Raw genomic sequence first — 23263 nt, 5'->3', positions numbered from 1 at the left:
AGCTTTGAAATTTGAGCAAAGGCAGTTGTTCTAAAATTTCTAGGGATTTATGTGTGAGAGAATTTTTATCATCTGCTGTAGAATATGTAATGCAGAGCCAGTCAAAAGAGTAATTGTCATTGGAATGACTTCTCCAGTTGACAATTGGATACACACTTGATGGGCAGCTTTTTCCCATCAGTGAGCCTTTTACTGTGCAGGAACAACATTTGAAATTATGACTTTAATTTTGTAGATGGTTTATTACAAATCTCCTTCCATCCAGTTTATGGTACTCAATCCAAGCATGTATGCTCACTTCTATAGTCATTCTTCCTTTTTATTTGAACAAACCCAAGACAGAGGTGTCGACTCCATGGGTGTGCTCTGGGGTCAAGCCCCCATGGAAAAAAAGATAGAGGGTGGTCAGCACTCACCAGCCACAGCTGTTTGGCAGGGCTACCAATCAGCTGTTTGGCAGCTGGCTGGAGTTGCTTAGGAGAGGATGGAGAGCTGTGGGGGTGGGACTTCGAGGTAGGGGACAGAGCGGGACTGAAAGAGGCAGAACGGGGGGAGGGGGTGAGGATGGGACCTGGAGGAAAGGGCGGAGTGGGGGTGGAGAACCCACTGGGAAAAATAAGTCAGCACCTGTGAACCAAGACACAACGTATTAGAGAGTTAACACTTGCTAACACGATTTAACCATAGTATTAGTATTTTGTACATTAACATTACTTCTCTGGGCTGTTTCATCCCAAACTAGTGGTGTAGCCACTTGGTTTTATTCCCAATAACCAATGACAATAAAACTCACTTTCAGATTCACCATATGTGATTTGATACCTATCCAGCACTGTGTTAATGTGGTGGAGGTGGACAAATGCCGTAGTGGACCAGTACAGGAAGTGGCCAATGATCTCTTCCGGGGACAAGGGCTGAAGCTGGTCTCACAACACCTACATGCAACATCAAGCCTAGAGGAAATTAAAAGGGAGGAATCAGGTTTTAGAGCTGATGCAGAGAGAAGCTAGACATCGGCTGAGCAATCAAGGGCAAAGAACTCTGAGAGTATATCTACACTGGCAGAGTTACATCGCCAGTAGTTACAGCACCGCTCAGAGAGTGCTGAAGGGAAACCACTGTTGTGTGTTCACTCTGTCAGCTGCGTGCGCAATAGCGTGTTCACACTTATGACACTCGCTTCAGTATTTGGAGCGGTGCACTCTGGGTAGCTATCCAACAGAGCATCTCTTGCTTTCCTTCCTCTGCTGCTAAGAGTTGTGGGAAGGCGGCGGGGGTCATGGGGCATCCTGGTTCCTGTCCAACAGATGCATTGCTTCGCATCTCGGCTATCCCTGTGCTTCTGTCCGTATTTGGCACCATCTTCTGACAGTTTGTGTACTGTGTGCTCTGCCTCTTTGGTCTGCAGGAATGGATCCTGTACTGTCGATCAATGTGCTGCTTGCTCTCAATAACACGTCATGAGTGGCAGTGGAGTTATTCCTTAAACTACAAAGGCAAGAGGAATTTGACATTGATCTTGCCATGCGTAGTAGCTACGACACGAGATTGCTTTTGGGCTTGGGAAACAAGCACTGACTGGTGGGATTACACCGTCATGCACGTCTAGGATGACAAGTAGTGGCTGCAGAACTTTCGGATTAGGAGAGCCGCATTCATGGGACTGTGTGATGAGCTCATCCCAGCCCTGGGGCACAAGGACACAAGAATGAGAGCTGACCTTTCGCTGGAGAAGCACGTAGCGATTGCACTGTGGAAGCTCGCTACTCTAGACTGCTACAGATCAGTCGCTAACCAGTTCGGAGTGGGAAAGTCGACCATTGGACTTGTGTTGATAGAAGTCTGCAGGGCCATTAATCGGATCCTGCTCTGAAAGACTGTGACTCTGGGCAATGTGCGTGATGTGGCTGGCTTTGCACAAATGGGCTTCCCTAACTGCGGAGGGGTGATAAACGGCACGCACAGTCCAATTCTGGCACTAGACCACCTAGCCACGAATACATTAATTGGAAGGTATTTCTCTGGTTCTCCAGGCGCTTGTGGATCACAATGGGCGTTTCACGGACATTAACATAGGCTGATCCAGAAAGGTGCATGACTCACACATCTTTTGGAACACTGGCCTGTTCAGGAAGCTGCAAGCAGGGACTTTCTTCTTGGACCAGAAGATGACCTTAGGGGAAGTTGAAATGCCCATTGTAATCCTGGGAGACCCTGCCTACCCCTTAATGCCGTGGCTTATGAAGCCATACACTGGGCACCTTGACAACAGCAAATAGGTTCAACAGCAGGCTGAGCAAGTGCAGAATGACTGTTGAGTGCTTTTGGCCAAATAAAGACCTGCTTGCGCTCCGTGGTTTCGTTCTGGTGCACCGCGTTCTCCTTTTGGTCCCTCTTCTCACTGTCCCACCACTCCTTCAATTCTTGTTTTTCAGCTGGAGAGTGCATCATGACCTCATGCAGAAGGTCCTCTTTAGTTCTTCGTGGCCGCTTTGATTCTGCGCAGCTGTTCAGCTGGCGATAACAAAGAGGGAGGCTGGGCTCCCAAGGTCATATCTGTGAAGCCAAAATGCAACATTTTACGGAAGCAGTATTGTTTGCAACACAGAGACCACTGATTCAGTGGTTTAAAACACAGCCACTATTCACATACCTGTCGCTACTGACTGACCCCAGGCAAGCACACAAGTAACCACAGGGGAAATCAGTGTCCCAAGACCATACTGTACACTGGGCACGTGGTTCTTGGGGAGAGCCAGCACTGTAGTGGGGGGGGGGCGGCTTTTATAATCATTGCTCTCCCCACATTTTCCACAAGTTGTGTTCATTATGGAAGATATCTCGCTGCTGAGGGTGAACAGGAAATCAAGGGAGGTTCTTCTCCAAGACTGAACCTCCTCCCTGGCCCTTATGTGGCTTGCCTATGTGCAGCAATGGTCCCCACCCCTGTCCCTCCCCCCAGTGATGGCAGAGTGGCGCAGGAAAGTTTCCTTAATAGGGAAAGATGAAAAGCAGCTCTGCCAAAGAACCTGCAACAGCAGATTGCTTAGTATCTCTGAGAGTTACATGGAGATCTATGGGGCAGATTCCCGTGAAGTGAGGGAGTCAATCAACACCGTGTTCCACTGCTCAGGCTAGGCATGTGCTGGTACGCGCATCATACAGACACAAGACTACTTTCTGCAACCCTCCTGCCCCCAACAACTCGCTTCCGCGATTCCCCAAATCAAAGCTACTTACCAGGGGCCTCCTCTCCTTTTTATGCTTCAGAAAGCTTCGACGGCTGTAACTGGCTAGCCTCCTCTGGGGTAGAGAAGAGATCCTGACTTCACGCATCTCTGAGCTCCGAGTCGTCCTTGGCCTCTGGTTCCCCCTCCACATCCTCGTCCAAGATTTCCTACTCTTGGCTCGGTCCACTCTCGACTGGCATGTGAGCCACGAAAGTATCCACAGTGACCTTCGCAGTGGAGGTGGGGTCACTGTGGAGTTGGGGTCTCTTTGTAGAACCGGCAGCTCGTGGGCACAGCACTGGAGCAGTGGTTTGCCTCCAGCACCCTGTGGTAGGCGTTCCATAGCTCCTTCACTTTGACCCTGCACTGCAGTGTGACCTGGTCATGGCCCCTTTCTGTCAAGCATCATGAACTCTATCTGCAGGTATCATAATTCCTACGGCTGGAGCGCAGCTGGGACTGGACAACCTCCTCTCCCCAAGTGCTGATGAGGTCTAGCAGCTTGGCATTGCTCCAAGCAGGGGATTGTCTGGTGCATAGAGCAACCATGGTCACCTGGAAAGATGTGCTGAGACCACTGCATGCATCACCGAGCAAACAGGAAGGGGACTTTCAGAATTGCCAAGGAATTTAAGGGGTGGGGCTCATGGTTGGTCACCTGAGGGCAGGGCACTAGAGTTCAAACCGATGACTAGAGATGCAAAAACAGGCATTGTGGGACACCTCCCAGAGGCCAATCGTAGCGCTATAATTGATCAGGGTGTCTTCACTGGCACTGCAGTGCTGTAGCCCAGACGCAGAAAGTATGCACCTCTCATCAGGGTGTGTTTTTTACCAGTGCTGCAGCTGCACCGTTTCTGCACACTACATGGCTTGGCAGTGTGTACAGCTCGAGAGTTACACTGCAGAAAGCTGCTTTAGTGTGCAGAAACTTGCCAGTGTAGACAAGGCCTCAGAACAGGCAACTTTGAGCTTAAGTGTTATTGCTCACTTAGTTTCCCTAAAGTCAAACACTGGGAAAAGTGGTGAGTTTGATCCTACACAGGGCATGTGAACTGTGCCTTAGAACAGAGGGGAAAGTAACCTGTTTAGTGTATGCATTCGTATCTCATAAGTACATTTGATAAACTTTTTCTAAAATAAAAATAAAGTAGTGCTTAAATGTATTCTGTATGGAGATATTTCCTCTGACATTGTATTTATCCAAATGTTTCAGTTATTAATTGGGCTCAAATAGCAGCACTGCTCTCCTCTATTTTCCCTAATGTAATTAATTTAAAATCTATGTGTAAAAAAGGCAGTGGTTTATACCATATGCTTGTTTCAACTATTATTTCAGTTAAAAAAACCTTTCTTTCCAAAACATAAGGATTAGTGGAAAGTGTATTGTTAACAGTGACTCTCTGTAGATACGAATCCTTTGGCAAGGTGATGCTAGCTAAATGGAAAATGATTGATCCACATTGCTTGAAACTAGATAATACATAGTTTACTTTAAGGGAAAGATAGCAGGGCGTTTTCTTATCAGCGTTGTCGAAGTTTAAATATATAACAATAATGTTGACACAGCCATATGCACATTAGAGCCTTTAACATGCAATAGGATACTGAATTTTTGGTTCTACATTAAAATTATAGAGTAGGGGAAAAGTCCCTGCATTAACTGAGGTTATAAAATATGGTCACAAGGGGGCATTTACAATTTTAGAGGTGCATTTGAATTTGTCATCTGGAATGTATGAATTTCACAGAAGATGAGAGAATACTTTCGGTACTTGAATATAAATTTGGGGGTTTTACGATACCACCAAATACTTTACCTGCAACAACAGTGTTTCTAGATAATCTGATTACTTGCCCTACCCAGAAAAGGATGTTGTGTGTTTTGGCATTCAAAGAAAGAAATGCATTGTCTGTCTGATCTTATATGGATTATTATAATAAATTCAAAGCCAATGCCACAACATTAGTAGAATAATATAGAAATATAAGGTAATAAAAGGAGAGCAAAGTGGGTGAACCCTCTGCCCCCTTAAATAAACCAACAAAAACACTTTATTCCCTAACTGAGGTAAGGAAAAAGATGGTCGAACTGCCTATCTTTCTTTCTTTCTTTCCTTTAAAAAGTGTCCAGTTATCTAAAATAAATCTGCACTGGATGGAAAAAAATGATGGTGCTCAGTATGTATTATCAGTGTTCGGAGGGGAGACAGTAGTGAATACACTCAAGATAAGTATGTATAATGGGCACACACCAGGCTTGTACTGTATGTATTATTAAGGTACCATTATCTATATACACAGTTTCCTAATTATTCCTTAGTACGAACACTGGTTAGAGAGTATATTTGTATCACTATCAGAAGGTCCATATTTTTTCACAAGCATTGACAGCTGGTTTGCACTGGAGTTACATGAGGACTGTACAGCTAGATTTGGAAGGATTCAGTTTTTATTGGTAACTGTCGGTAAACATCGATTTCATCACACACACACAAACCTATGAAAAAATATTCCCATCAGTAATAATCAAAATTTGCAGATCGACAAAGTAAGAAAAATGCTGCTTGAGAATTTATTTCTTTACTTTGTATATGTTAACAATTTGTTTTAACAGTTATAAAGCTTTAACTTTTTGAATCGCAACATTTACTGTCATTAAATAATTGTCTAACCTTCCCCCCATAGGTTTGTGGAACTGTAAACATTTAAATAAATGAAAATCTAAAAATAGCTTTAAAATAAACATGGATATTATCCATCAAAATTATTTAAAAAAAAATTGAATTCTTCCAAATCTATGTACACCCTTAGTACAATTCTTTAATTCTTTCTCGAAAAGATTTTTTGTTAAGTGTATCGTGTAAAAGTGACAATAGACCCTTAATTTCCACACTATTTGTCTCTTTCACAGGGTAGTAGCCAGTGGCTTAGTAGGAATGTATTTTTATGAAATACCTGAAACAATAAATGACATACCAAATAGTATCTGGTTTTCCCATGGCTGGCCATTTAATTGCAGAAAACAAATGGCCTTGGCTTTATTTACTGCAATAAGATAAGATTAAATAAATGCCACTCATTGGGTTCTAATTACTTTTTGTGGCTTTGTTCGCATGCTACTTAGCTGGGAAATAGTTTTTCAGATACAGCTGATCCTGGCATATGAGGTCCCCAAACTGTGGGACGTGCTTCCCTACGGAGGTGCAGAGGAATGTCCAGGAGGGGCGTGGTGGGGTCTGGGCCAGCCCCCATGGGGGGGGGGGTTGGGAGCACCACTCAGCCCCTCCTGGCCCCCAGCTCTGCTCTGGCCCGGCCCTGCCCCCCAGCCACGTCCCTATCCCTGGGCCCATCCCCACGCAGCTCATTCCTGCCCCCAGCTCACTCGTGGCCCAGGGCCAGAAGCAGACCACACCTTGCCACAGGCCCAGCTTCTAGACCCTGCCCCACCCCCCAGCTGTGGCCTCTTCTCCCCCCCACAGCCCCTGCCCCATCCCTCAGCTGTGTGGGGGCACGCACAGGATAAGGAGAGGCGCAACACTCAGAAGTTTGGAGATCGCTGGCATATGATGGAAGTACAGTGTGGCACTGAACTGTTGAGACTATAATGATCTCACACAATATATATATATATATATATATCTCTATATCTATATCTATATATATCTATATATCTATATCTATATATATCTATATATCTATATCTCAGATTCTTTACCACTTACGTGTACTGTAGCGTTGCTTGATCTTTAACTTCTTATTCTGTGAAATGAAGAAGAAAATGGAATGCAGCCATTGCAACCATCAGTTTTTGACTGTTTTTTCTTAGGTTCATAATCAAGGCTAAAAATGTACACTTTTATGAGAGCTATTCTTATTACTGGACCAAATGACCCAGGCCATAGAAGCAGCAACAGTATAAATGATGTATCGTCCTCTAGTGTAAGCATGGTTTGTGAACCATGAGAAAATGTAGTTTGAGAGAGTGGGAACCACAGGATTGCCTGGGTTTATTTCTCTGTTACAATTTTCCTTTCTTCTTCGAGTGCTTGCTCATATCGATTCCGATTAGGTGTGCGCGCGCCGCGTGCATGCTCATTGAAAGATTTTTACCCTAGCAACACTTGGTGGGTTGGCCGGGCGCCCCCTGGAGTGGCGCCGCTATGGCGCTGGATATATACCCCTGCCGACCCAACGGCCCTTTAGTTCCTTCTTATCGCCCGTGACAGTCATTGGAACTGTGGAGCGCGGCTTTGCTGATCTCCACATCCCTAGCTACTCATAGTTTTTTACTGTTACTGTGTCTGTAGTTTGTTCTTATAGTTATAGTTAGTTCTTATCTTTATAGTTAGTGTATATAGTTCAGGGGGGGATCAGGGATTAGCCCCTTTCCTCCACCCCGGTGTGGGCCCATGCCCAAGGCACTGGGATTCAAACTGTGCTCGGCGTGCCAAAAGCCGATGCCAGTAGGGGATCCCCACGACTCCTGCCTCAAGTGCCTAGGGGAATCCCACCTTCCTGATAAGTGCCGCATCTGCAAGTCCTTTAAACCAAGGACGAAGAAGGAGTGGAACTTTCGATTGAAGCAGCTCCTCATGGAGTCGGCATTTAGTCCTGCAGCGTCGGCAACGAGTGCCCGACAGACTGCTTCGGTAAGGAGCACCCCTCCACCACCGGACCGCTCCAGTACCGAGAAGGAGGCCTGGCACCGACCCTTACCGGCACCGACATCTGCTCGGCACCGCTTCCAGGCTCCAAGACCTGGGAAGCAACATAGTGCCTCAACTTTGGCTGCACGGAAGGAGCGCTCTTCCAAGACGGTTCGTCCGGCACCGTCATCTGCCGCGGCACTGTCGACTGCGACTCCACAGATTGTGGCTCTGCCAAGCTCGGCACCGTCAATTCCGGTCCCACAAAGGCCATTGAATCCGGTTCCCGACAGGTCCCCGGCTCATGCTGTGGTAGAGCTTGCCCTCCCTTCTTTGCCGGAGACCTTCTCCACGGCAAGGGAGCTCATTGCAATGACGGAGTCAACATGGCCTCAGCCCCTGGCACCGCTGGTGCGGGTCATATAATCCATCGGCAAGCTGGCCATAAGGCCTCCTTCCGTTGGTCCACCAGAGAGACATCGTTTAAGATCCCGGTCTCGCAGACACTCTCGATTGTGCCGTTCCCGCTCTTGGCACTGCTCGCAGTCCTGGCACCGCTCTCCATCGTGGCACTGGTCGCACTCGTGGCACCGTTCGACATCTTGTTCACCAGACAGATACTCCTGGTACCGATCCGGCTCATGGCACCGATCTCGGCACTGTGTATTCCGCAGTCGCTCCAGATGAAGGGACTCGAGATCTCGGTCGACCTCCGGCACCGACACGGTAGAAGGTCCCGGTCTCGCTTGTGGTGCCATTATAGCTCCCGGTACCGCTCCCTAGTACTGCCCTGGGTCTGAGCGTTGAGATCGGTGGCGGCCTCCCAGGACCTATCGGCACCGCCATGACCTTCCAGACACACATCGGTGTCATCGCAGGTTGGTAGCGCATCCTATCATCGGGAGTGTGACTCTGGCCCCAGCCATATATTCTCGGAGAGACAGAGCCACGATCAAGGGCCTCATCACTGGTCCTTCTGGACACCGTGGGCATACCACCAAAGCCAAGGATGCACCATCAGTGGCTCAACGGTCGGCCCCATCAGAACACCGGGTACCAGAGGCGACAGTAAGCCACCTCCCACCTACAGGCACGGATGAGGGGCCAATACCGTCTGCAGTCGTCGAGGTTCCACCGGATGCAGATGATGCCCTTCAAGTCCAGGAGCCACCACAGGACCCTTTGGTCCCGGGCCTCTCCTCTTCCTCGCCTGATGAGGCGGTGGCGGGGACATTCTCCTCAGGCCCTCCACCAATTGACCTCTGGGCCCGTCAGGACCTTTTGCGGCGAGTGTCTCAGAATATAAACTTGCAGGTGGAGGAGGTCCCTGAAATAGAGGACCCGGTTGTGGACATCCTATTGGCTGATGCACCTACTAAAGTCGCTCTTCCGTTCATCCGCACTATACAGGCTAATGCGGACACCATTTGGCAATCCCCAGCTTCAATTCCACTTACAGCAAGGGAAGTAGAGAGGAAATATATGGTCCCCTCAAAGGGGTACGAATATCTCTACACTTACCCGCTTCCTTGCTCTCTAGTTGTCCAGTCGGTGAACGAACGGAAGCGTCGTGGCCAGCCAGCCCTGGCTCCTAAGTCAAAGGAGGCTAGGCGTATGGACCTACTAGGCCATAAAGTATACTCGGCCGGAGGCCTCCAGCTTAGGGGTGGTGAACCAACAAGCCCTCTTAAGTAGGTATAACTTTAACACTTGGGTGTCCTTGGGGAAGTTCACGGAACTTCTTCCCCAGGAGTCCTGTCAAGAATTCACGGCCCTACTTGAGAAAGGTAAAAAGGTAGCGAGAACCTCCCTCCAAGCCTCTCTGGATGCAGCGGACTCTGCAGCCAGAACCCTGGCGTCAGGAGTGGCGATGAGGCGTATCTCCTGGCTCCAGGTATCAGGCCTTCCCCCTGAATTGCAACAAACTATTCAGGATTTACCCTTTTGAAGACCAGGGCCTTTTCTCAGACAAGACTGACCCCAGGTTGCAAAGCCTGAAGGACAATCACGTTATAATGTGCTCGCTGGGTATGCACACACCAGTGACCCAACTCAGGACCTTCCGGTCCAAACTGCACCGTCCTTACGCCCAGATTAGGCCGCATCAGGACATCACTAGAAGGCGTGGCAGGGGGAATCGTCGGAGACAGTCTGGCCCTCAAGGAGCTCAAAATCAGGTGCCCCCTAAACCACCAGCGGGGCCCAAGCAGAACTTTTGATGCGATGCCCGAGGACGGCCCACCAGTTACCCCACCGGATCCTTCTCCTCCCTTTTTCAGCCGCCTCTCCTGATTCTTCCCTGCCTGGTCCCAGCTAACTTCAGATCGTTGGGTCTTGCGCACGGTAGAAGAGGGATACCACCTCCAGTTGGCTTCAACCCCACCTTCCCACCTTCCCTACCCGTCCCTCTTCAGGGACACCTCTCACGAGCAATTCCTCTTACAAGAGGTCCAGTCGCTCCTAGCCATGGGAGCCATAGAGGAGGTGCCAAAGGACATGAGAGGCAAGGGGTTTTATTCCCACTACTTCTTAATCTCCAAGACAAAGGGAGGTCTACGAACGATCCTAGACTTGCGAGAACTCAACAAATTCATGATAAAGCTGAAGTTCCGCATGGTATCCCTGGATCCAGGACACTGGTATGCCGCCCTCGATATGAAGGACGCGTATTTCCACATCGCACTTTACCCACCACACAGACGGTACCTCCGTTTTGTGGTCAACCACCAACACTTCCAGTTTACTGTACTTCTGTTTGGCCTTTCTGCAGCCCCGCGTGTCTTCACAAAGTGCATGGCTCTAGTCGCCGCCTCCCTCCGCCGTCGTCGAGTACACGTCTACCCCTATCTCAACGATTGGCTCATTCAAGGGACTTCCCAATGGCAAGTACTACAGCACCTGCACATCATCAGAGACCTCTTCAGGAGCCTAGGTCTCATGATCAACACGAAAAAGTCTACTCTCATGCCCTCGCAGAGAATAGACTTCACTGGAGCGGTTCTGAACTCCAATCTGGCCAGAGCCTGCCTCCCACAGTCGCGTTTTCAGACAATGGCTTCAATAATGCGAAGGCTTCAAAACTTCCCGACAACGTCGGTGCGCACCTGCCTCAGCCTAGTAGGTTATGTGGCCTCCTGCACCTTTGTGAACAAGCATGCCAGGCTATGCCTCTGTCCCATTCAAGCCTGGCTTGCTTCAATGTACCAACCACGCAGAGACAGCCTGGACTCGGTGCTCACTATCCCCAGGAAGGTTCTGGGCTCCCTAACCTCGTGGCTATACCCCACTCTAGTCTGTGCAGGGATGCCATTCCACCCACCTCAACCCTCAGCCCTAACCATGGACATGTCATCTCTGGGTTGGGGTGCCCACCTCAGGGGACTCTGCACTCAAGGCCTCTGGTCGCTTCAAGAATTGGCTTTACACATCAGTGTGCGGGACTGAGAGCAGTCCGCCTAGCATGCCAGGTGTTTCAAGACCATCTCCAAGGCCGTTGTGTATCAGTGTTCACGAACAACACAACAGCCATGTTTTACATAAACCAGCAGGGCGGAGCATGCTCCTCCCTCCTTTGCCAAGAAGCCGTCTACCTTTGGACCTTTTGCATAGCCCACTAGATTGAATTGGTAGCGTCTTTTCTCCCAGGAGTCCAGAGCACCGTGGCAGATCACCTCAGCAGATCCTTCCTGTCTCACGAGTGATCGATTCGCCCGGATGTCATCCATTCTGTTTTCTGGAAGTGGGGGTTTCCCCACATAGACCTATTTGCCTCCCGAGAGAACAGGAAATGCCAGGTGTTCTGCTCCTTCCAGGGACGCTTCCCGGGCTCCGTCTCAGACACATTCCTGATCCCATGGAAGAGGCATCTACTTTATGCCTTCCGACCATTTCCACTCGTCCACAGAGTCCTACTCAAGCTCCGCAGGGACAGCGCCCACCTGATCCTGATTGCTCCAGCATGGCCAAGGCAGCACTGGTACACCACGTTGTTCGACCTGTGTGGCAGACCCAATTTCCCTGCTACTCTGGCTGGACCTTGTCAAGGTTCCTCTCCCACTCTGAACTTTAGGGTACAGATGTGGGGACCTGCATGGGCACTTCTAAGCTTAATTACTAGCTTAGATCTAGTAACACTGCCACCATCCAGAAATTTCAGTGTCTGGATCACTTCCTGTCCCCCCAAAGCCTTCCCCTCCCTGGGCAGCCTTGAGAGGCTTTTTCACCAAGTTCCTGGTGAACACCAATCCAACCTCTTGGATCTTAAAACTAGGAGAATTTAACCATCCCTCCCCTCCTTTCCCCCACCAATTCCTGGTGAGTCCGGATCCAATCCCCTTGGATCTTAAAACAAGGGAAAATCAATCAGGTTCTTAAAAAGAAAGCTTTTAATTAAAGAAAGAAAGGTAAAAATCATCTCTGTAAAATCAGGATGGAAAACACTTTACAGGGTAATCAGATTAATATAGCCCAGAGGAACCCCCTCTAGCCTTAGGTTCAAAGTTACAGCAAACAGAGGTAAAATCCTCTCAGCAAAAAGGAACATTTACAAGTTGAGAAAACAAAAATAAGACTAACATGCCTTACCTGGCTGTTGCTTACAAGTTTGAAACATGAGAGACTGGTTCAGAAAGATTTAGAGAGCCTGGATTGATGTCTGGTTCCTCTTAGTCCCAAGAGCGAACAACCCCCAAAACAAAGAGCACAAACAAAAGACTTCCCCCCACCAAGATTTAAAAGTATCTTGTCCTCTTATTGGTTCTCTGGTCAGGTGTCAGCCAGGTTTACTGAGCTTCTTAACCCTTTACAGGTAAAAGAGACATTAACCCTTAACTATCTGTTTGACAGACCTTGTAACACAGGACTTTGGCAGGCTTCACCATCCGGACCTGCAGTCCCTTCATCTCACAGCTTGGTTGCTGCGTGGTTAAGCCAGTCTGAATTGCGTTGCTCTGCCTTGGTCCAACAGGTGCTCTTGGGCAGTAGGAAGCCTTCCACTAGGATGACATATCTCGCCAAGTGGAAGCGTTTCTCCTGTTGGTGCGCTCAGCATAACTTAGTCCCCAGACAGATGTCCGTTCCCACTGGCCTGGACTACCTCTAGTCCCTAAAAGAGCAGGGCCTAGCGATCTCTTCCATAAAGGTGCATCTGGCAGCCATTTCCGCCTTCCATCCAGGGGAAAATGACTGATCAATCTTCTCTCACCCTATAGTCTCAAGGTTCCTCAAAGGATTGGAATGTTTGTATCCTCAAGTTAGACGCCCGACCCCTACCTGGGATCTAAACCTGGTGCTAGCCAAGCTTATGGGTCCTCCTTTCAAACTACTGGCTACTTGCTCGCTGCTGTACCTTTCCTGGAAGACAGCCTTCCTCGTCGCTATTACCTCGGCGAGACCAGTATCAGAGCTTCGGGCTTTGACAGCGGACCCCTGTACACTGTATTCCATAAGGACAAGGTACAGCTGCGACCGCACCTCTCTTTCTTCCCTAATATGGTGTCTGCCTTTCATGTCAATCAAGACATCTTCCTCCTAGTCTTCTTCCCGAAGCCGCACCCATCGCGTCGGGAACAACAGCTACACACCCTGGATGTCTGCAGGGCTCTCGCCTTTTATATTGAGAGAACCAAACCCTTCCGAAGGTCACCTCAGCTCTTTGTAGCTGTCGCGGACCAGATGAGAGGCTTACCAGTCTCTTCCCAACGGATTTCATCTTGGGTAACATCCTGCATCCGCACATGCTATGAATTAGCTCACGTTCTGGCTAGCCACCTCACCACCCACTCTACTCGGGCGCAAGCTTCATCTGCTGCCTTCTTGGCCCACGTCCCCATCCAGGAAATATATCGGGCAGCTACCTGGTCATCGATTTACACCTTTGCTGCACATTATGCATTGGTTCAACAGTCTAGAGATGATGCAGCATTTGGCTCAGCAATTTTGCATTCTGCAACATCTCGCTCCGACCCCACCGCCTAGGTAAGGCTTGGGAATCACCTAATTGGAATCGATACGAGCAAGCACTTGAAGAAGAAAAGACGGTTACTCACCTTTGTAACTGTTGTTCTTCGAGATGTGTTGCTCATATCCATTCCAAACCCGCCCTCCTTCCCCACTGTCGGAGTAGCCGGCAAGAAGGAACTGAAGGGCCGTTGTGTCGGCAGGGGTATATATCCAGGGTTATATATCCATAGCGGCGCCACTCCAGGGGGCGCCCAGCCGACCCACCGAGTGTTGCTAGGGTAAAAATCTTCTGACGAGCGTGCACGTGGCGCGCGCACACCTAATTGGAATGGATATGAGCAACACATCTCGAAGAACAACAGTTACAATGGTGAGTAACCATCTTTTCTCATTTTGTTGGATTCAGTTTGAGGTTGTTGTTTACCAACCTTTATAACGTTGGGACTGGTTGATGAGAGTTCAGTGGGAAATTTGCCCATGTAAGTAGAAATATAAGCTAAATGTTAGTTGTTGCAATTTGGTGATATATTCAGTGTATGAAAGGAAGAAAACAAAGTCATAACTGCAGTAGTAATGGAGTATAGATAGAGCTGGAAGGGAATGTTCTGCCAAAAAACTCTTGAGTTGGAATATGCTGATTCATCAAACTGAAAGTGTTTGCAGAAAAGGGTTAGCTTTAACAAATCTCCCAATTTGAAACTAAAAAAAATGTTGAAATGTCCCGTTGTGGTGTTTTTGAAGCAAAGTGTTGTTTTTTAGTTCAAAATTACTTCTTATTTTGGAATTTTCATGCCAAGAAAGGTAAACATTTTTAAAAGGTCACAGTATAAATGAAATGTTTCAGAACTATCAAAACAAAATGTTTTAATTCACACAATCCAAAAAAATTTATGGATGATCAGTTTGTGAAAAATTTTGAATTTTTTTTGACTTTTTGTCCCGATTCAGAACTGGAAAATTTTTAGAAATCTCGAAAATTTTTGCAGGATGGGAAAATAATTTCCCTCCCACCTATTAAGCAGTGGGCCTATTATACTGTTATGACATGAGTTATGCACCAGATGGCACTGTTACAAAATATTTTTTCTTAAGATGGGAGCACATACTTGAGCAACACTCAACCTTTTGAAGGAATCCTTGTACTGGATTGTTAGTTTTTTGATGAGGTTTCTTTTTGGCGGTAGCTGTTGTAAGTAGCAGGACAGTTTGCCTTCTGCCTTAATATCACCAAGAGTATGTCTATACTACCTGCCGGATCAGCGGGCAGCGATCGATCCAGAGGGGATCAATTTAGCGCATCTAGTCTAGACACAATAAATCTACCCTGGAGCGCTCTCCCGTCAACTCCTGTACTCCACCTCCGCGAGAGGCGCAGGCAGAGTCGACGGGGGAGTGGCAGCAATTGACTCACCACAGTAAAGACATCACGGTGAGTAGATCTAAGTTCATCAACTTCAGCTACATTTTTCACATAGCTGAAGTTGCATAACTTTGATCGATTCCCACTCTCCCCCAGTGTAGACCAGGCCTAATTCTTGGGGGCAAAGCTGTTCCTGGAGTACCTAGCACTGGTGTCTGAGCTGAGATTTCTGAAGTATTTTAATGGGAAGAAGTCTCAAAAACAGAGGCTGTGGGTTGAGTAGAGTAGAGTAGAGGAGACCACCTTGCAGCAGCCAAAAAATTAAGAGAAATGTAGAATAACAAACATACACTGATTCATCCTATTAGCCAAGAAGCTGTTGTATGAAAGAGACAGAATGCGCCTTCTCCCACCAGTCTTGGGAGATTAAAGACTTCATATATGTTAGTTACTAGCCAGAGACTGATGTGGAAGATGGGAAGCCCCTGAGCAGGGGTCCAGGTACCGCAACTTGGTAGGGACACTAGCACCTTCTACTTTCACAGCACTTAGGTTTAAAGGGGGTGGTGTTGGCTCCTTTATGTGGGCATTGGTTTTGGACAGTAGGCCAGCCCATCTCTTGTGCATGTCTTTTGGTTGATAGGTTATCTAGCTATTAATTTTCAGATAAACTTTCCAAGGCTTGTGTGTGATTAGATAAGTGGGAGGGGATGGGATGACAAGGAAAAGATGAAGCAGTCACAGAAGCCAGTACAAAAAAGGGAAACATTTTTAAATTGCAGGGGGTGTGGTTTTGGAAGGGGGCGTGACCTAGGGGGTTGGGGTTAGTGTTTTTCTCCCCCACTAACAGGTGTTGGGTAAATTCTTCCCTCTCTGCAAATCTTGATTTGTGACCCTGAGAGGAGGGAGTCAGGAGGTTGGGATAGCGGCCTTTAAAGAAAAGTTGTGTTTTTAGCTTTCCTTTAAAAATGTGTATTGGGTGGAGTTGGAATAAGAATCACTGAGTTTTGAAAGGTGCTAACAAAAATACAAATCTGACACTAGCCTTAGTAGTTTAGAGAGAGATCTTTCTTCTATGGTGTTTGCATTACATGAAAAGGGAATGGGCGATTAGAAGACACCAGCTGATTCAAATTGTAATGTCTCGAGTTGTTTTGAAATCATTATGGAAGAGGAGAGAAAAAGGAAATTGTAGACAGCTCTTTCAAAACTGTGTGTTCCTACAAGGAAAAATTTTCTTTTAAAGAATAGGTAGGTTATCTGAGCAATCAAGGAGTGGCTTGTTTTTCAAGTCTGAGGGCTTTGAAGCTCTTGGCTTTGCTATCAAATAAATGTTTCACACACAATTTTATCAAGAATGTTAGTTAATCTACATTTAGGTTTCAGCTGGCATTTCCATTATGAATCCCAATTTTCAGGTTTAATATTTGACTGCCATCTGACAAACTATCAATAATCAAATGATCAGCCACTATATTTTTATAATTCAGATAATTATCTAGTTAACTACTGTTGTGGTTCTTGGTTTAATATATTTTATTATTTTATTGATTGAGAGTTAATGCCCCAGAATGAGTGACTAGATGAATGATCCTATGTCCTGCAGGATTCCAAAACATTGACTGGCAGGGCTCGCTCACAATAGTTTCACTTTGAATAGCCCAACATCAAAGTTATTGCTGCACAGCTGAATAATACTTGTAGAGAGAGTAAGAGATAAATTGAGACATAGGCAAAGAAGGAAGATAATTTCAGCTGAGATTTGAAATAAATTGAATCAGTGGAGCAAAATGACCTAGTAAGGTTAGTCCCGACATCCAAAGCTTTTGAAGAGAGTGTGGTATGCTCACGGTGGTGAGGCTGAATGAAGGGACAAAAGTTAATTCTGGGTCACCAAGAAAGGGTATGAGAGAAGCTGAAGTATATCTATGGAGGGCTTTTAAAAAAAGATGGCCAGTTTGACTTGGCAATGAGGTTGCTTGAAGATGGGATTGATGTGGATGTACATACTTCTCTGCGCATGGGAGGAGGCAGGCAACTGCATTTGGCACATGCTACAGGTTAGCTGTCATTTGGAGAGTCCACAGAAAAGGTTCTGTAGTAGTTGAAGTGAGAGGAAATTAAGACATCAGAGATGTGGGAGATTGAGAGACTATCAGAGTCCAGGATGATGCCAGGGTTACGGACCGTGCAGTTAAATGCAAGGTAAAATCAAGGGAGATAAGAGTTTTATGTAAGATTGAGGATGTTTCTTTTGCCCAACATGAGCTCTTTTATTTTGAGATATCTAGCTAAAGGAAGCTGAGATGAAGATGTAGTTTGTAGCTTGAAGGCAGGCAGAGAAAGTGGATGGATTAGAGTTGGAGGTAAAAATTTGTACACGTAATATCGTTAGTATTAAAATATTAGTTAAGGGGAAAAGTAAAGACAGGATGACCAAAAAGACAAATGTGCCTATGGATAAAATAGAGCAGAGTTCTGAAATTTATGGAGTGCAATAGAGGAGGGGTCTTGAAACATACATAGAGTTGTCACCAAAGGTAGGTAGGAATGAAATCTTCACAGGAAAGAAACAAACATGGAGTCTGTCCAAAAGGACTGCATTGGCCAATTGCAGTAACTATACTTAACGTCAAGTTTAGATTAGGAAGGAAAAGTAACTTTCATAAGCAGAAAGGTATATGACTAATTTTGTGGAATTGAGCAGATTCTGTGCTATTGATAGATCTGAAATAGGTCCAGAATGTTAGTGTCAAAGGTGTCTGGAGAGAGGAGGAAAGCCTCCTGTCTCTAGCACTTTGCTAAGGAAGGGAAGATTTGAGATATGACAGGTTAAAGAGAAGTGGTAAAGTTACAGGAGAAATGTGAACAGGATGTTTGGAATAAATACCAAACTGGATGGAATTTAATGTCACAAAAATATGTGTACTGATATCATCTTGATCTTCTGGGGTAACCCCAGATAGAGTGCACTGACAGTCATAAAGGCATGAATAACTTTGGTGAGATCTAAACCAGAGAAGTGGCTGCAATAAGTCAGCCAAGTGCATGCATGCATGCATGCACATAGATAGGTAGGTAGGTAGATAGATATAGATATATAAACTGCATTTGGCCACAGATGCTACCTGAGAATCCAGGCACAAGTTGGGGATCAAGAAGAACTGCCAAGGTTGTGAAACTTGTTGATGGAAGGTCTAGGCGTGCTCAATAATGTGGAACAGATACTGCTACTGCTACAATAGATGTAGATGCTTGCTTCTGCATAACACCACCACCTCTGTTTTGTCTGGACTGTGTCTGTTAGCTTCAGGCTCTTCCTGAGTCAGGCATTGGGAAAGCAGAGAGATGTACCATTTAAGTCTTGTGGAAAAGAGAATTAGAAAGGTATATTATTTCTCTGCTTGTGGCATTGCAGCCCAAATGGTCTCACGTGCATGTTGAACAGGGGACTATAATCTTTCAGAGCATTGCATAAAAGGCTCGAGACAGATGAGTAATTACCCATACTGCCTTGGGATACCTTTGATGAAAGGAGAGAACTACTGAAATGTGATCCTGAGATCCAGTTCTACCAAGCTAGTGTCTGTAGTAAAGCAATAAAATAAAAGCTGTCCTGAGACATGAAAGGCTATTGGTACATCTGAAAATGTCAGCCTGGACACCTAACCTCTATTTATCACTGGAAACTAACAAAACTAGCGTAGTCTTTGTACCCTACGGGATCATTCCTTAAAGTGGGCATATGGTTTCCATATTGGAATGTGATTCTACATATGGCCATAAAGCCCTGCCGTGGTTATTTTATTGGTTTTGAAAGAATGTCACTTCCCCGTGCTTGTCATCATTTTTTTATTTTAGCGTATGTTTGATCAATTTAGCGTTGCCATCGTGGAGGATTGTGCAGTTGGGTCTATGGCTTTTGTGATGTCTGTATGTCAGTGGATAATAAGTGACAGAATGCTATCAGTTCTGAGAATTTACAGGCACCTATAAAAATAATCTTGTGTGAAAAAGTAAGCTGTAAGTCTTTTAAATTAAATTGCACAGTAATTGCACAGAGCTTTTCCCTGAAGCTTATTGACTCAACCCTTTATTTTGTCTTTTAGGCACACCGCTGCTAGTGAGGAGGAGCAGTGACCCAGCGCTGGGCCCACCTGCTGGCTTCCTCCCAGGTGCTTCACACCCCACTGACAATAGTCTGAAATCCGTTGTGGCTGTAAGTATCACGTCATTTATGTTTTTAGGAAGGGTGAAGTTGTTTTTACTTGCATATATATAGCTTTGTTTTGTGAATTAAATTAATTTGTCCTTGAAACAGAGGTATCAAGCTCATGCTATGGAGAGGGCTGAATTCTGTTTACGTTCTGTTAGAGTATAAGTATAATCCTTAATTCACAGTGAGTCTCTTCTCTTATTAAGAGGAGATTTAAGTAAAGAGTCAGACTAGACTATGACTTTTGTGCAGTAGCTGAACTTTTAGTAAGTCTCCTCATTCATTATTTGTTCAGTACCATATAGTCCAATTCAGCATCTCTCAGTGGCAAAATTCTCTTTTTAGAACCACCACAGTTTGTATCCTTTGTTTATTTTTTCTTCATCTTCCTTTCTTTCTGTGCTTTCTTTCCTCTTTTCTTCACTCTGCATTTCTTTTCTCCTGCAGCATCCAGTCGACATTTTCCGAGGCCTTCACTTCCACCCACTTCCTGATTTTACAGACTGTTTAATTGCTGATCACTTTAATGTTGATATAGTTGTTCTCATTATGCATTAGTACTAACATACAAATAAGATTAATGGGATGGCCAGGGAGTTTATACCTCATTGGACCATTGTTTCAGGCTGTGTGCAGATCCATGAAAGCAATACAGTTCAGTTACAGTTGGGTGACATTTGGAAGGTTTTATTTGCAAATATAAGGTAACCTTTTTTTTTTCTTTTTCTTTTTCTTTTTTTTTAAACATAAGACTAGATTCTGCAGAATTTGGCTATGTCAGATGGGTCACATAAATATATCATGCAGGAGAAAGAGTCTGTGGGCCTGGTTTTTGCTCACAAAGCTCAATGGGCCTGATTCTGCACTTCTTTACCTTCGTTATATGCTGGTGTAACCAATGAGTCACGGCATTAGATAACTGAAATAACAGAGTAGAGAATCAGACTACATGTGTAGCAATGCTATGTATGCTAGTCTTAATTTTGCAAATGCTGCAGACTAATACTGTGTATTATCTCTTTTACTGGATATTAGTTTTCTGTCCATTGATCCTGTTCATATGACTAACTCTTTTTACATCCTATTTTCTGATATGCATCTTTGTTTATAGAGTTGTTGTGTTGGTTATTTGCAAAGTATTATGGTTAGAGTGTGCCAGAGATCCTCATGTATATAATATCCTAGTTCAACACTCTACAAGGTCAATATACTAATTCAGTTGTCAGTTCTTTTTAAGCTGAGAGTTAGATCTTCCTTGTCAGATGCCCATTGCCAACAACAGTGAATTTTAAAAGGGTCAACTTAGTTGACACATGAGAATTCTCAGTGCTTTAAAACACCATGTTTTGTTTGAGTCCTTGAGTAGCCGGCAAAATAGGCACAGTGGTACATAGTATCATTTGCACCATAGATGGTTGTCAGGGGCAAGCTGGTAGTTTTGGCAGCTGAGTAGGGGCAGTCATCGCTTTTGGCACATGAGGAGCCATGAGAGACCGTTTTAGATTGTGAGATACACACATTTTTGAATATTTCTGTTAAAATCACCATCAATTAAATAGTTGACAATATTAGGATTCAAATAATCATTTTTTGGGTTGAAGATTTAACACCCAATTGAGGTGAATGAGGCAGCTCACACCTCTCAGCTATTCTGTAGGCTCATAAAGGGTTCAACTATACCAGACCTACCTACATTGCTCAGGGCCGAGAAAAATCTCTGGTATGTAGTTAGGTTGATCTAACTCCCACTGTAGATGTAGCTAGGTCAATGGAAGTATTCTTCTGTTGACTTAGCTACTGCTTCTTGGTGAATTTACTGCAGTGACAGAAAACCCCCTTTTGTTGCTGTATCATAGATTATTAGTGTTGGAAGGGACCTCAGGAGATCATCTAGTCCAACCCCCTGCTCAAAGCAGGGCCAATCCCCAAATGGCCCCCTCAGGGATTGAACTCACAACCCTGGGTTTAGCAGGCCAAGTGTCTAGGCTACAATGGTATAGCAGGAGCTGTGCTGCTGACGCGCTTGTAGTGTAGCCATACCTGTGTCCGTTCATATTTTCAGGGTTTCCTTTGCAACCATGAGGGCTAGAAAGATTAAAAAAAAAAATGTAAAGGTGAGATTCTGAGGTAAAGCTTTGCAGCAAATGTGAATTTCGTGGCTGTCAAGGTTCCTTCCCCACTCTGAACTTTAGGGTACAGATGTGGGGACTTGCATGAACACTTCTAAGCTTAATTACTAGCTTAGATCTGATACCACTGCCACCATCCAGAATTTCAGTGTCTGGATCACTCCCTGTCCTCCCAAAACCTTCCCCTCCCTGGGTAGCCTTGAGAGACCCCTTCACCAATTCCCTAGTGAGTCCAGATCCAATCCCTTGGATCTTAAAACAAGGAAAAATCAATCAGGTATTAAGAAAAAGGCTTTTAATTAAAGAAAAGAAAGGTAAAAGAAAACCCTCTGGGAGAGATTAGCATACCAGCTACTGTCACAGACAACAGATTTAAAACACAGAAGATGTTCCCCTGGTCACAAATTTAGTTACACAAAAAAAATACCCAAATACCCAATTTTGATAATTCCGTAATGGTACCACAACAAGTTACACAGAAAATAAACATAAACCTATTTATCCCTTTCTAAAACTTACTACTATGATAAGAGGCTGGTTCCTTGATCTTTTTCACTTCGGCTAAAACTCTAAAAATAAACAAACAAACAAACAGGAAAAACTTCCCTCCTTCCTTTTGAAACATCTTGTTTCCCCATTGGTTCCTCTGGTCAGGTGTTAGCTAGGCTAGGTGAACTTTTTAACCCTTTACAGGTAAAAGAGGCATTAACCCGTAACCATCTGTTTATGACAGTGGCATTAAAGAATACATGGGACTCCTATTTCCCCACTTTCTATAGATGGGAGACACAGAAAGGCTTGAATCAGATCACACAAGATGCCTCTGTGCCTCAGAGGACAATCGCTCCTATTGTGGGTGCAACAAGAAAAACCAAACACTTAATAGTGGGGAAGGGCATCAGATTTTTAAATATCATCTAATTATTGCCTTAAAATCTCTTCTGGTGTCAAGAAGACAGAGGATAAAGGTAATGTTTTGTGATATACAAAATGTCTGGTATAGTACTTAATGCTGCTACAACAAAAAGAGGCTGCACTAACAAACCCCATTCCTAGAACTTGCATAGTTAATAGTGCTGATGCAGAGAAAGAAGATTTGTCAAAAAAGTTATTGAATTAAAAATAGTTATTAGCTGAAGATTGTTTTAGAACACAGGGATAAAAAAAATCAATCAATCTCTGACAAACTGAGAAATGCAGTATCAAAAACTTACTTTGAACATCTGTAAGATCCTCCAAATGTATGTTAAAAATTGTTTTAACAAAATTTACATTGGATATCCAACAGCAGAAGACAGAACAAATTATCCCCCCCCCATATAACATTAATTTAATTTAAATTACCTTCATGAATGCAGAGCTAAAGGTAAATTACATCTGGCTATCCCTAACAGATTATGCCAATTTAGAACAGTGTATGTAATACAAAGAAGTATACATGTTTATGGCGCAGCTGACTTTCCTTAAAGCTTTACATTTATTATTGTGGTTAACTTTTATAATTAGCTTGGTTTATGCTGACATTTGGACTAAGAGTAGAGACAAATAAAAGTTAGTGTAGAATATATAGTTCAAAAAGTTGTATTTATTTGCTATACGGATATGTATTTACTAGCACAACATTCTGTCTGTATTGTTACATTGGCTTACAAATATATTTCCAGATCTTAAGTATCAGAGGGGGTAGCGTGTTAGTCTGAATCTGTAAAAGCAGCAGA

General features: G+C 45.0%; 1 protein-coding gene across 4 annotated transcripts in view; it reads left to right on the top strand.

Moving 5' to 3' along the window:
* Positions 1 to 23263, top strand: part of PARD3B (par-3 family cell polarity regulator beta) — a 683847-nt gene that overhangs the window by 258055 nt on the left and 402529 nt on the right. For all 4 annotated transcript variants that reach the window (XM_050969567.1, XM_050969566.1, XM_050969565.1 and 1 more), the window contains one exon: positions 19310 to 19419. In XM_050969567.1, the coding sequence (XP_050825524.1) occupies positions 19310 to 19419 (110 nt within the window). The remainder of the gene's footprint in view (positions 1 to 19309; positions 19420 to 23263) is intronic.

The sequence above is a fragment of the Gopherus flavomarginatus genome, chromosome 10 (assembly GCF_025201925.1).
Source record: "Gopherus flavomarginatus isolate rGopFla2 chromosome 10, rGopFla2.mat.asm, whole genome shotgun sequence".
Taxonomy (NCBI): domain Eukaryota; kingdom Metazoa; phylum Chordata; order Testudines; family Testudinidae; genus Gopherus; species Gopherus flavomarginatus.
The sequence above is the reverse complement of the archived record's forward strand: the minus strand, read 5'-3'. Positions and strand labels throughout refer to the sequence as shown.